Source organism: Palaemon carinicauda, chromosome 29 (assembly GCF_036898095.1).
Source record: "Palaemon carinicauda isolate YSFRI2023 chromosome 29, ASM3689809v2, whole genome shotgun sequence".
Lineage (NCBI taxonomy): Eukaryota > Metazoa > Arthropoda > Malacostraca > Decapoda > Palaemonidae > Palaemon > Palaemon carinicauda.
The window spans coordinates 45,949,643-45,964,137 of NC_090753.1; the positions used below are offsets into that span (position 1 = coordinate 45,949,643).

The following is a 14,495-nucleotide window of genomic DNA, read 5'->3' on the forward strand; positions in this document are numbered from 1 at the left end:
TCAATATTTTGGTTATGTTCTACATTCCTCTTTTGTGCCCTAGTTGTTACTCCTATTACTGCAGCTCTAGAGAGAGCATCAGCTACCTTGTTAGCACCTAATATCCCATTATAGACAATTTCACAAAAATTTAATTCACACAGAATCACTTCCTAAAACAACTTTTTTATTTGACAAATTAACTATCGTTATAATATCAGCCCTGTCCTCTTTAATTTCTGTCATGCCCTCTAATATCATATGGGCCCAATTGTCAAGAGGGCGACACGGGGTCACAGATATGCTCGTAAGGGTCTGGGGAGAGAACACTTCTCCTCTCTCAGGTGCAGCTCTTACCCTACTTAAATATCTCTCCGAGCTAACATATGCACTTACTAACTCATGACTTTCTATCGGCAAAATGTACCCTCCTGCTTTGACTGTTATAGTATCTTTTCCCAAAATAATCCAAATTTGATTATTATATATAAAGTGTATTCCTAGGATAGCCTTGATTCCTAGAATTCCCAAGGTGGGCAAGACAAAAAAACTCATGAGTAAACTTCACAGACCCCACTTTAAACTGGACGATTGTTGTATGGTTTATGTGTACTTTATTTCCTCCTGGAGTGTCAAGAACAATGGATGCCGCTGGCTGTAGTGGATTTGAGGAGATTTTTTTTTCAACCAATGAAACACTGGCTCCCATGTCAATCAGCGCTTAGATGAATTTATCTCGCATGTCGCTGCCCCCTGGTCCTCTCACTAGAGCTGCGGGGCTGAGGTCAGGAGTACCGATGGAGGTCCCAGTGCCTGCTCTGTCACTGCTTCATTGGCTACTGCTTGTGATACCATGCAGGGGGCCATCAAACTCCCTCGTCCCCTCCTTCCTCTGTTCACTTTTCCTCGGACGTTGGGTGGGGGGAGGTGTGCGTGCGCCCAAGCCCGCCCGCCCTGGGCCGTTATTGATGGGCACTTCCGAGATAAATGACTGTAGGCCTAACAAGTGTAACTGCGGGAAGATCCTAGGGTGAGGCACTCCACTCGTCGGTACCCCTCTCCCCCACAGTGCCAACATCTGCCTTTTTATTGCCTTCTGGGAGATTGGCCCTCCGGGTAGCAAACGAATCGTAATCCCGAAAAATGCCAGTTGCAAAACGAAGAATGGATTCACCTTCCCGTATTTTGGGTTTGTAATTTTCTTTTAGGTCTCCCTTTCTCGCATCAGGCAAGGCATACTTCTCAATTAAACGTCGTTTTATTTCAGTATAACTTTTTAAACTTTTTTGTGGCCAACACATTACCGGAGCATCTTTTAACATTATAATTATTTGAATAGCTTTTTCTTTTCCGACCACCCATATGTGGCTACTTCATAGTCTCTCAAAAACACTTCAATTGATTGAAAACCTTCTTAAAGCCGTTGATCATCGAAAGGCCTAACACTTCCTTGGAGTTTTGGCAACTTTCGAACAACAATTTGCGTATCTTCACTCGGCTGTGCATGTGTACTTTCACTTGTGTGCGTTTGAACTTCTTTTATGTATTTCGGATATACTGTGCTTGCACGCCGCTCCTGTTCTCGTTCCACCAACAGTCTGTTTATTACTGTTGTAAATTATCGAACTTATTTTCCAATTCTTGCGTTCTAATTGCCTGTCTATATTCTTCATTGGGAAAGCTATATCCCACTGCTCTCTCGTACTCATCTCCGGCCGCAGCAGCGTCTGCTATGTTAGTCCTTGTGTATTTTGGCATCTTGAACTTTTATTTCACCGGCTCAAAGAACAACTTCACTCACAGCATACACAAACAGACGTATTTTTTTACACCCGACACCAATATCACCCGTGCTGACGGATAATGAGACGTCGGCATATGGGTTTTCTTCATTTATCACAAAAGGTTAATTCGTAAGTACACAATACACAATACACAATCTCAGGTGAGGGACTTATCAACTTGAGTGCTCACCGGTAACTAACTACCGCCTTCGTTCTCAAAATGCAAGGTTTGCAATACATGGTAACTCTGATGCCTTGCCCTAGCCCGACGCTTCCAAAACTCGCTCTCCTGGAATCTTCTGGAAGTAGCTAAGTCTTATAAAAGCAAACCCCTATGGCTGCATATCAAGAGTAGAGAAGCAGCCGTCTTTTGAAGAGCCAGAATTTCCTTCTCTATCCATCCGAATACCTATGGTGTATCCTCTTCTAAGTGACTCTGTGACCCAAAACAAATCGTGTATTGAAAAATATGTATGATGAAACGGTGATCCTTAATTTATTGAATTGGGGTGAGTATTGGTATTGTGGAAAGTTTTTGTAACTAGCCATGTATGAAGGTTAGATATTTGAATTGTGTTCTGGTTATTTATTCTCATCAAGTGTCAACCGTAAATATTGTATTCAGATTTAATTTCAAGTGAAACAAGTAATTGTATAATTTTCATAAGTATTTCTTTGGTGTTAGTCTAATATTTATTGAGATTTAACATTTAAAGTCAAGTTATTATATAATTTCCAGATCGTAATATTTTTCTCTTAATCTAAGTTTTGTTCAGATTTAATATTTCCAGTGATTTATTTAATTTTTATGTAAATTCACTCAAAGTGCTATAATTTATTTAAAATATATAGACTTTTGTAAAGGATGTATTGTTCCAATCACCATTATTTGGAATATTATTTGGTCTTATCATGTTATCAACCCAAGTTAGAGTTATTAGAGTATTGGTAATAATAATTATCCAGTTTTATTTTGATTGTACTCAGAAGACATTTGGATATTCAGCGATTTATATATTGCAGTCTGTCTCAGAATTCGTGTATTAATATTTTAAAGTGTAACTTTCAATTTAAAAGCCAACAAGTGACTTTGGAATTCGAGAGGAGGATTAACTTGCCAGTCATAAGCCATAAAATAATATTTTTTTGGTGCCCTGACCCGGGAGCCATCATTATGTTCCTTTAATCATGTTTTTAACATTAGATAATTTCCAAGTTATGGAATGATCATCCTAATCGGGGTGTTGAATCAGTAAAACTTAAAAAGCTCAAACTTGCAACAAATGTTTTTATGTTGAACAGGCTTACATAAGTCATTTTATATTTTATATATCAAATATCTGTCTTAATGGTGTAAATGTTTTTAAAATATTTTATATAAATTTTTCATCACTTTTTATATTGATTATTTATTTCCGTATTTCCATTCCTTACTGGGCTATTTTTACCTATTGGAGGCCTATGGCTTATAGCATCTTGCTTTTCCAACAAGTTTTATTGCTTAGCTTGTAATAACAAACAAACACCCACACACACACAAATATATATATATATATATATATATATATATATATATATATATATATATATATATATATATATATATATATATATATATATATATATACATTCAGGCATTCATATACAGACACATGCATAAATATATACATAAACATATACATACGTGTACACATAAATGGAGGAAGATTTATTTAAGAACCTGATGCTAAAATAATTCATACTCATTCATCGTAAGACAAGAAGATCACTTAATGAGAACGAGTGACCTTCCTGACATCCAGTGGTCGATTAAGCAGGTGAAAAAGTGGAATATGGGCAATATAACCAAAAACTGTGGCCAGGGAAGCCATTCATCTCCATTAAGGTCTTTGAAAATAAGATACTGAATCGTTAAAGAAACGAAGGAACTAAAAGAGATGAAATTAGAGAAATCAAAATGTCAGTTTTAGTCAAATTCCTGTCTCGTCATTATTGTAATCTTACGATAGATGACATTTTCTTTTAGTGATTCTTGACATTCACAAAATAATGTAATTACATATATTTAAAAAAGAGTTTTTATCAGATTCCTGCCTTTTCTATCCTGCTACACATAAATCTTTATTGCAACATCACATTAGATAATGCTTTTCCTCATTCATTCTTTATTTTCACAAATTAATAAATAGAATATTTTTTTAAGAATATTGGGAATAAGTAAATTTAGTTTTATTTTAAATACTTTGTGAATTTTATTTTCATGAAATATAAATCCTCACAGTATTTGAATTATTCAATTAATTCATGAAATCAGCAAAATCAGGTAAAACTTTATCTTTTTGTCGGTGGAAGATAAAGAAGATAAGGAGTGGAAAATCGTCCCAAGTTTTCCTAGCTCTTCCGTTCTCCTTTATATCACCACATGAATGCCATCTTTATTTCTTCTTCTTCCTCCTCCTTATCCTTTCCTGGTTTTTCTTTCGCTGATTTTCCTTTCCTCCTGTCTACGCCCTTCTCCTTAATTTTTAATATTTTGACCATGATGTAAAAATCAATAAATACTCGATTTTTTGTTCTTCCTTTGCGAAACCACCAAGATTTTCTTGTTGCCTCACCCAAAGACAATGTTACTTACGAATTTCTCTGCATAGAATCAGTATTAAGTAACTTATATTTTCTGCTTAATTCTTCATTAATATGAGTTCAGTCACAACTAGTTATAGTAGTAGTAGTAGTAGTAGTAGTAGTAGTAGTAGTTCTCGAAAAAATAACTACGTAATTGGAAAATTAATACAAAGAGCAATTTTCTCATTTTAATGAAACCTTCACAAAATTATGAACTTTAAAAACTTCAACCAAACAACAACTAATAAATTTAATAAGATATAAAATGGTTTCATGTATTGCTGTTCAAATTAAAAACAATGCTGTTGTTGCTGCTGTCGAAGATGATCGCCTTAAATGGAGGTCAAAGCGATGGTCAAGCATCTCCAACTTCCAATTACCATTTTCAAGAACCCCTAGATAAGCATAAAATACCAAATATCAGTTACACTTCAAATGGTAATTTAAACTATCGAAATCACCAATAAATTATTTAAACAGGAATACCATTCAAATATATGTATTGTATCAATAATGAATTTCACTTAACACTATCAAATAATAATTACCTAAAGGCAATGGTCCACTTTGCGTATTAAGTATATTACTTGTTATACAACGAGCCAAATTTACAGTAAGGCCAAACGAATAACCACCTAAGTAGTAAAACAAGGAATGTAAATAAACGACTAATTAACATAAAATTGGCAAATGAGAGAATATCAAATTATGATACAACACTTAAACCATCTAACCAGCACAAAGTAACTGAAAATGAATGAATCTCTCAACTATGACTGGGAAATTATAATATGGCAATCCCATAAGAATTGTAAATGATATAAATATTATCCAAGGGTATATTTATTTGTGAGGGCTAAAAGCAAGGCAAGGGACTTAAATTATCAAATTAACTATGGATTATAAATTACAAAATTTAAATGACCTTTAAAATGATGACGTACCTCACAACCCATACCGTCCGTGTATGCTGTTTGTAAATGAAACAAATCACAATTGCTGTGTTGGCTCTTGATGAGGCTTCAAAGAAGAAGGCAACGTAAGATGCGGATCCATGGTACAGATAACTTATTTTTTCACCATGACGATAAAGAGGTAAGCAAATCCAATGTTGTCACTGGTGAAGATGGCTAAGAACTAACTATATTTTCATGGAAAGCCGTTCACTTCTCCTTTCTGTAAGAAATGTATAACGAGCAGCAAATCTCTTCAACGACTCAAACCATCTTAATTTTTAACAGGTTATTAAGGAATTGTCATCATTTTATGCAAACAAAAAATATTTAAATACTAAAAATGCAAGTTAAAATAAAAACAATTATTTACAGACTTACCAAATTACCATATTATAAAAAGAAACAAAAAACAAAAAATAACTTAGTGTTATTTTTCAACACCCCCGGGGAAGAAATCAGATTTTACATAAGAATTGTGTAAATTTTATCAAATAAAGAAAAAATATAATTAGTCTGAAATATCATCGTTTAGAATGCTTTTGAATTTTTGCCGTGATATCTCAGCAGCTTTTCTCAGTGGACGTTTTCTAGAAACGTCCATGCCTGGAATCTCTTCTTTCGATGCTACAGCTTCCTCATCATCATCATCTGATGCTACAGCCTCCTCATCAGACTTCTTCCTCAAGAGTGGTATTAAAGAAGTAACATGCCTTTTAGTTATTTCATTGGTTTTACCCTTCAGAACTTTTGCAGCAGTTACCTCTCCGTTGATATTCTTGAAAACTTCTTTGACAATTCCCATAGGATAATTAACAGGTTTATATCCATCATCCTTAATCAGCACAATATCACCGATACTGATTTGTTTATGGTTTACAGGAGCATATCTATCATTCTTATCAGTAGCTTGTTTAATTAAAGTTTTCATGAATTCCCGATGATAGATTTCCAGCAAGTTAGTTCTAATTCGTTTCAGCTTCTCATAAGATGTTTTAATTTTATGTACAACATCAAAGTCAACCTGAAAATCCTCATCAGAATCAGGGTCAGCTTGTAATGCAGGAATAATATTCAAAGAGACCAATGAATATCCATGAATAAGTTCCTCTGGCGTTATAGGGGTTGGTACCTTATTAGAACAATCTCTTAATGCTTCTTTGAATGCAATAGGCCTTCTATTGATCAAATGTACAGCATGACAAACAAGATATTCAAAATCCCTAAATTCAATGACATTATTTCTGATTGACTTCCGTATCATATGCTTGGTCATTTTGACTACGCTCTCAACCAATCCTCCAAGCTGACTGCAACCCTTATAGTACTGTTGAAAATGGACTTTCTCAACATTATTATCATTTAAATACTGAACAGTCTCAGCATCCTTCAGGAAATCCTGAACAATATTGGCTCCTGCTACTATTTTCATACCCACATCACTTACTATAAACTGAGGGACTCCATATTCAAAAGAATGCAGGGACAGAGCACGCAAAATCTCTTCAACTGTCATATCCATACAGATCTTAAGATTAACTGCTCGTGTGAACATGCATGAAATAACAAGGATCCAAACCTTGACTTTATCTTTCCCTTGTCTCACATAAAATGGACCACAATAATCAAGGTATACATAACCAAAAGGTATATCAGGTGGACTCAATCTAAATTCCATATAGGCTGATTGATTAAGTTTGACAGGTCTTTGGTTATATCTCCAGCATACAACATATTCCTTCAGAATCCTTTTAACTGTAGAGAAGAATTTTGGTATCTAGAATTTCCTACGTAATTCTGTCAAAAGGGCATAGCAACCAGCATATTTCATAAGCATATGTTCATCCAATATAATAAGTTTTGTTAGAGTACTCTCTCTTGATAAAAGAATAGGATAAGTTTTGTTGGTTACACTGCGCTTCTCATTAAAATTACAATTCACTCTTATTAAATTATGAGTGTCTGGATACAAATTCAACTGTGATATCAAATTAGGCATAGCCATCTTGGTTTTAGAGTTACTACTTAAATAGTCAATAACATCTGGAAAATTTATTTGTTGATCTGTAGAGATGATTTGAGTCAAAGCCTTAGAGTGTAGGTCCTTATCAAAGCCATTTGACTTGTTTATAAACGCTTTCCATCGATCCCAGCATTCCAGAAATTTCGCATGTATAGATATCAACTTATTCATATTTGAATATCTATCTAGAGGTATTAAGTGCTCTAGTTTTACAGTTTGGCTTTCTTTTATACTGGTTGATGCACTATATGCCTCAAGGGTTTCTAAATTCTTGACCATTGGTACCTTGAAACCTAAAATGTCACTTTTACTAGCTTGATCGAGATCACATATATTGGGACCCTTATGGTAATTAGACTTCATTAAGCTTTTGAATGACAGACATCGTGTAATTTTGTCAGCTGGGTTGTCCATTCCACTCACGAATGAGAATCCAACACATTTCCTTTTGTTTTCAAGGGTAAACTTAATCAAATTTCCTTTACAATCCGATATCAAGTTTCCATCTTCATGGTCTGGTTCACAAATAGATTTCTCATACACAGACCGCAGCATCTTGTCAATTATACGTCTCAGCTCTGATTCTTCAATCATACCTTTTTCATTTAGAATAGCGAAGTTAGCTTGAACCTCCACCTCGCATTCCAAACTTAAGCCACTTGGCTTACTAGAACTACCAAATCCAATATACTTGCAGTATTCATCTACGCCATCAAATACAGGGGATTTTTTTCCATTTAACTCGCATTCTTCCTCATAATCGGCAACCAAGCGAGAGTGATCTGAACACCGAGAACAAAAAAAATCCTTTGAAAGATAAGGTAGATTCTGTTGCATAATCTTGACATTACCCATTAACATCACTCCTGCAGCTGATCCCAAATAAACAGATGGGTGATCATTGCCAAATTTTACTGAAAAATCCAATAAACAATGGGCGTCATTTGTACCAAGTATCAAGTCAATGTCCTTTATTTTATCAATACCATCCGTCAAATATTTATCAGCTAATTTGAAGCCTTTTTTGGCAAAGGCCCTATCCACTTCTGAAATTCCTGGCAATGACAAACTTATATCTATGCTTGGTACACACAATGCATGTATTACACAAGCCTTATCATCAAAGTTGCACTTTAATTCAACTATCTTGGATTTATATTTCTTACTTGAATTAAAACCATTGACTGTTAAAGAGACATTATCTTCTAACACTTTCAACCTATTATCACTTGCAAGTTTTTCAGTTACAAAACTGGTCTGACAGCCACAGTCCTTCAAACCTCTAACAAGGGCTCCATTCAACATTTCACAGGTAAAAGTTGGCAAAACAGAGGCGCCATTAGTGGTATGCAAAGCCTTAGTTATAATCATTACATCACTTGAGGTTTCCCTGTGTTTTGAAATACCTGCTTTTACTTCCTTGCTACCTCTCGCATTCATTTGTAGTTTTTCATCATGAGATTTTTCACCTTGATGATCACACAAAAATGAAAAATGCCAACCCTTACAAAAATAGCATTTCTTAAAAAATTTAAACTCATTTTTCAGTATTATGTCCAATGTTAGCACATTTCTTGCAACCACTAAGTTCTTCTAAGCGTCTCAGCTTATGCTCTGGTTCTTTATATTTTATACACTTATGTGTTGCATGGTTTTCCTGGCAAAGAGTGCACCTTTTCCTCGGAGAAGCGGCGTCAGCAGTACTAATTCTGTTAGTTTCATTATCCTCATATTTAACATTAACTGCAAGTGATGTAGAAGATTTTCCTCCTTGTCTCCCCCATTCATTAAACTTCCTTGTGACGTCCATATAACGTTCAGATGCTTCAAAAAATTTTTCCTTTATCTCCTCAAGTGATGGACGCACATGATTAGTCACATTTACAAGCTGATCTTTAAAGGTCTCATTCATTCCTTGCCAAATGAAATACTGCAAAATATCATCTACTTTGATTTCCAATGTAGAAAAAGTCTCAGTTACATTAGTAATTTTTCCAATATACGAAAAATGATCAGTACCGTATTCAAGCTTCATTTCACTTAATTGCTTAATTACATTGAATTTCTGCAGTGAACGAGAAGCCAGTGCTTCTTTAAGCAATTTCTTAGCATCAGTTTAAGTCTGCTTTGAAATTTCAAGATTCTCGAGCAAAATTGAGGCTCTGCCTGATACCTGTTGCTTGAGAAGTAATATTTTATCTCTCTCAGTGTAAGAATATGTGGCAATAGCCGATTCAAACTCAACAAGAAATTTTTCAACATTTTCACTTTCGGTGCTAGCGTAAACCGGAAGTGGAACTACAGGACTCTTCAAGAGACTTCTTGCGGTCTCAGAATCCTTGGCCTCAGGCTTAGAATCCATTAATTGCAAAACAGCAAAACAGGTATTCAATTTATCTGAGTAATCATCACAAGATTGCAATTCTAATAAGAACTCTTCTTCATTTTTCTCGTCTCCAGACAAAGACTTCTGGATTACAGTATTTAGACTATTCAACTGATCACTGTATGAAACTAGTTTAATTTGAACAGCCTTCAACTCAGTTTTATTCATAGACTTGAATTTATCATGTTCATTAAACAACCGTGTTACTTGGCCACGAATATATTTACGAGTCTTTAATTCTACACTCATTTCAATAAAATTTAAAGAATAGACCATGGACCCGCAAACAAATGAAACCCCAACCCGCAAGCTAACCAGACAGCAAAAACAGCACCTTACTTAAGCCCCACGTTGGGCGCCATTTGAAGTAGTAGTAGTAGTAGTGGTAGTAGTAGGATAAAAAGAAGTCGATTAGCAATTGCGAAAACCTTATTGCGATCTCAATTCATAAATACATGTTTTTATCTTTATTATTACTAGTTCCAACAATATCAGTAGACCAAATGCTATACTATACTCAAATGGACCTTGGATTGATAGGACATTTCCCCTCAGGTCAAAAGACGTCAAGGGAGAGCCATTGTGATTAGGAGGATTCTACACGACAGGATATGAGTAAGTCCCCCTATCCCAAGAAGGGTACTCCCTTCCTTAGGATAATGGTCACTTATTTTCATAGAAGTTTTGTATGAGGACTAGGGGACTTCAGAAACCGAAAGAATGAGTTTAAGTAGCAAAAGGAAATGTAGCTTTTAATATTATATCTGGAAGAGTAATTAATCCAGTTTGCCGGCCGTTTTTTTTTTCTTTCACCAATGAATTCAAGTTATGTTTCAACATCCTGAAGAAACGCCTTTCTTTAGGCTCGTTTCAAACGAAGGGTTTTGTCAGCGTGGATAAGATATCAATGAAAATCAATGAGGTCCTTCACACGTTGTCTGCTTGGAAGAATTTCCGAGAGACGGTGATATACTAACCACTTGCACTGCTAATCAGCGCGGTTCCAGTATAGAGGATTAAACAAACCAGGAGGCCACTCGGGGAAAATCCGCTCGTGTGAAGACGTGACTCCTAACGACCGGAAATTTTTCCGTATGGAAAAATTTATCTCATGTAATGGAAGACATATTCTTCTTCTTAATCAAATTCTCTTTTTCACCAGATAAATAAATGAATAAATTTGACAAAGGAAAACTTTCTTCATCTAGAGCATAAATTATATATTTTTTTAGTATTTTTTTTCTTTTTTTTTAGAAATATTTTGAAATTTGGTTTTTCACATTTAATTTCAAGCCAATATATAACTTACATGCATTATTTCTTTTCTTAGTCTAAGGTTTATTCAGATGTAATACTTCAAGTCAAGTTGATAAATAATTTTCAGATCGTAACATATTTGTCTCAATATAAGTTTTGTTCAAACCTAATTTTTTCCAGTGACTTATTTAATATTGTGAGTTCTTCAAAATGTAATTTATATAGAATATATTTATATTTGTAAATAATGTATTATTCCAATCATCCTTATTTGAAACCAGATTCTGCTTGTATACTGTTAAAAACCACAATAAGTAATAATTAATACTTAAAATTATTTACCAAGTTTATTTTGAGTGTACTTAACAAACCTTTGGATATTCAGTGTTTTATATATTTCTGTATTGGAGTCAATTAACTGTCTCAGAACTCGTGTATTAGTATTTCGAAGTGTAACTGTTTTAAGGTGAAAAAAAAATCGAGTTTGGAACTTGAGAGGTAGATTAACTTGCCAGTCGTAGTATATTTATTAATATATGTTTGGTTTCGAGTCACGAGCCATAATATAATATATTAATTAATGTCCATACCAGGGAGCCATATATATATATATATATATATATATATATATATATATATATATATATATATACATGTATATATATATATATATATATATATATATATATATATATATATATATATATATATATATATATATATATATATTTATATATATATATATATATATATATATATATATATATATATATATATATATATATATATATATATAATGTATATAAATACACAAATTATGGTAAAAACTTGTATGGGAAATCGTAAAAAAGTCATAATTGATTATAATACTAACGCAAGACTCAAAATGTTCATCCAAAATTTGTTTTTTAAATCTGCCCAAAAACTAATCTTTTAAAGCCACGAGATAATAACATGTTTATCAACTTACATCCAAGGCATTGCTTGCAAATCCCATGAAGTATAAACCCATCAAGACTCACATGAAGGATAGGAAAGCTCAAAGTGGTTTCTAAGTCTCAACTCCGATAAAGGTGGAGAAAGCTGGAAGCTTTAGGGCTAAAGGGATGTTTATACTTGACTTACGGGAGATTTAATATGCGTTTTCGTATCCGAGGCGGAAACAATGGTAAAATAGGTTTTAGATTCAAATTGTCTATAATGATGAGTAAGAGGGAAGAAATATATGCATTAAAAAGTTAATCTAAACGTAATTGATTATAAGAAAAGAATGTCTTAAAACTAAATATAGCTATTTTTCTATTTATCCTGAAACTTACTATATATATATATATATATATATATATATATATATATATATATATATATATATATATATATATATATCTATATATATATATATATATATATATATATATATATATATATATATATATATATATATATATATATATATATACACACACACACACACATATATATATATATATATATATATATATATATATATATATATATATATGTATATATATATATATATATATATATATATATATATATATATATATATATATATATATATATATATATATATATATATATATATATATACACACACACACATATATATATATATATATATATATATATATATATATATATACATATATATATATATATATATATATATATATATATATATATATATATATATATATATATATATATAGCAGTTGTTCCATGATATTTAAATTAAATAGTATTTCCACACTGTTACACCGTGCTTATACGTTATCTTCCAACTGGCATAACTTCCATAGCGAAATCCAGTTTTTTAAAAACAATTCGTATCCTCCAGCCTTACTCTTGAAATATGTCAATAACTTTTTAAATGATAAATTTCAACCACGTCAACTTGTTCCGAACGTGCCTAAATTATTAATGTATGCCTCTATACCTTTAATTCAGTCTAACGCATTTAAGGTGCAAATACAGAAAGTCATTCAGAAAACTTTTCCGGCTGTGAACCTTAAGTTGATAGAAAAAAAATCCTAAAACTCTGGGTTCTTTGTTCTCCCACAAAGATACACTTCCGGCTTTGATGCGATCTTTGGTGGTATATTGATTTACTTGCCCGAAATGTAAGATCGGGAAATACGTGGGAGCCACCAAGAGATTGCTCAAAGTCAGAATCGATTCTCATCTCGGAGTCAGTCACCGTACGGGATGTACTTTGAAAACCAAAGAATTTTCCAACATACGAGAACATTGTAATAAATGTAAAACAGCATTTTCATATAAGGATTTTCGCATTGTCACCCAAGCGCCCAATGACTATTCTCTCTCTGTTTTGGAGTCGTTGACAATCAAACAGCTTGTGCCTTCATTAAATGGTCAGACTTCTACCACAGTTCTATATATAATATAGTTGACGTTCTCCTTTCCAAACCAGAAAACGTCACTCAGTTTTTTTAGCTCCATAGAGATAGGTACAAACTTGAGCATTCTTCACTTTATAATATTATATATATATATATATTTTTTATTAGTTCATTTTTTAAATAATTTAACTTTTACGTTGTTCTACTTATATTAACATTAATACTGAGCCTTTTTATATTTGTATATTTTGTATATTTTACAGCTCTGATGATGAGACCCAAAGTCTCGAATATTTGGAAAATAAATGTATGATGCTACGCTGGCTTTTCTCCATCCTATTTATATTAAATCTATGGCGTTCCAGATGCCCCAACCTTCCTATATATATATATATATATATATATATATATATATATATATATATATATATATATATATATATATATATATATACATATATATATACATATATATATACATATATATATGTATATAAATATATATATATATATATATATATATATATATATATACATATATATATATATATATATATATATATATATATATATATATATATATACATATATATATATATATATATATATATATATATATATATATATATATACATATATATATATATATATATATATATATATATATATATATATATATATATACATATATATATGTATATATATATATATATATATATATATATATATATATATATATATATATATATATATATATATATATATATATGTATATATATATGTATATATATATATATGTATATATATATATATATATATGTATGTATATATATATATATATATATATATATATATATATATATATATATATATATATATGTATATATATGTATATATATAATATACATATATATATATATATATATATATATATATATATATATATATATATATATATATATATATATATATATATATATGCACAAACCTCACAGGAAAACGTGATGCTCAGATAAAAAAAAATCGTCTCTGAGTTCTGAGGAAGTCCAAGACGAATCTAGTCAGAATTCATTGAATACTTAATTGTTTCCCTTTAGCTGGTGGTAT

The 14,495-nt window shown here is 31.8% G+C and overlaps 1 protein-coding gene across 1 annotated transcript; it reads right to left on the bottom strand.

The window, feature by feature from the left end:
* Positions 1-5,852: 5,852 nt before the first annotated feature.
* LOC137622769 (uncharacterized) lies at positions 5,853-6,770 on the bottom strand. Its single transcript, XM_068353356.1, has one exon. It carries the CDS (start codon positions 6,615-6,617, stop codon positions 5,853-5,855), a length of 765 nt encoding a protein of 254 aa, XP_068209457.1. The 5' UTR covers positions 6,618-6,770.
* Positions 6,771-14,495: the final 7,725 nt, after the last annotated feature.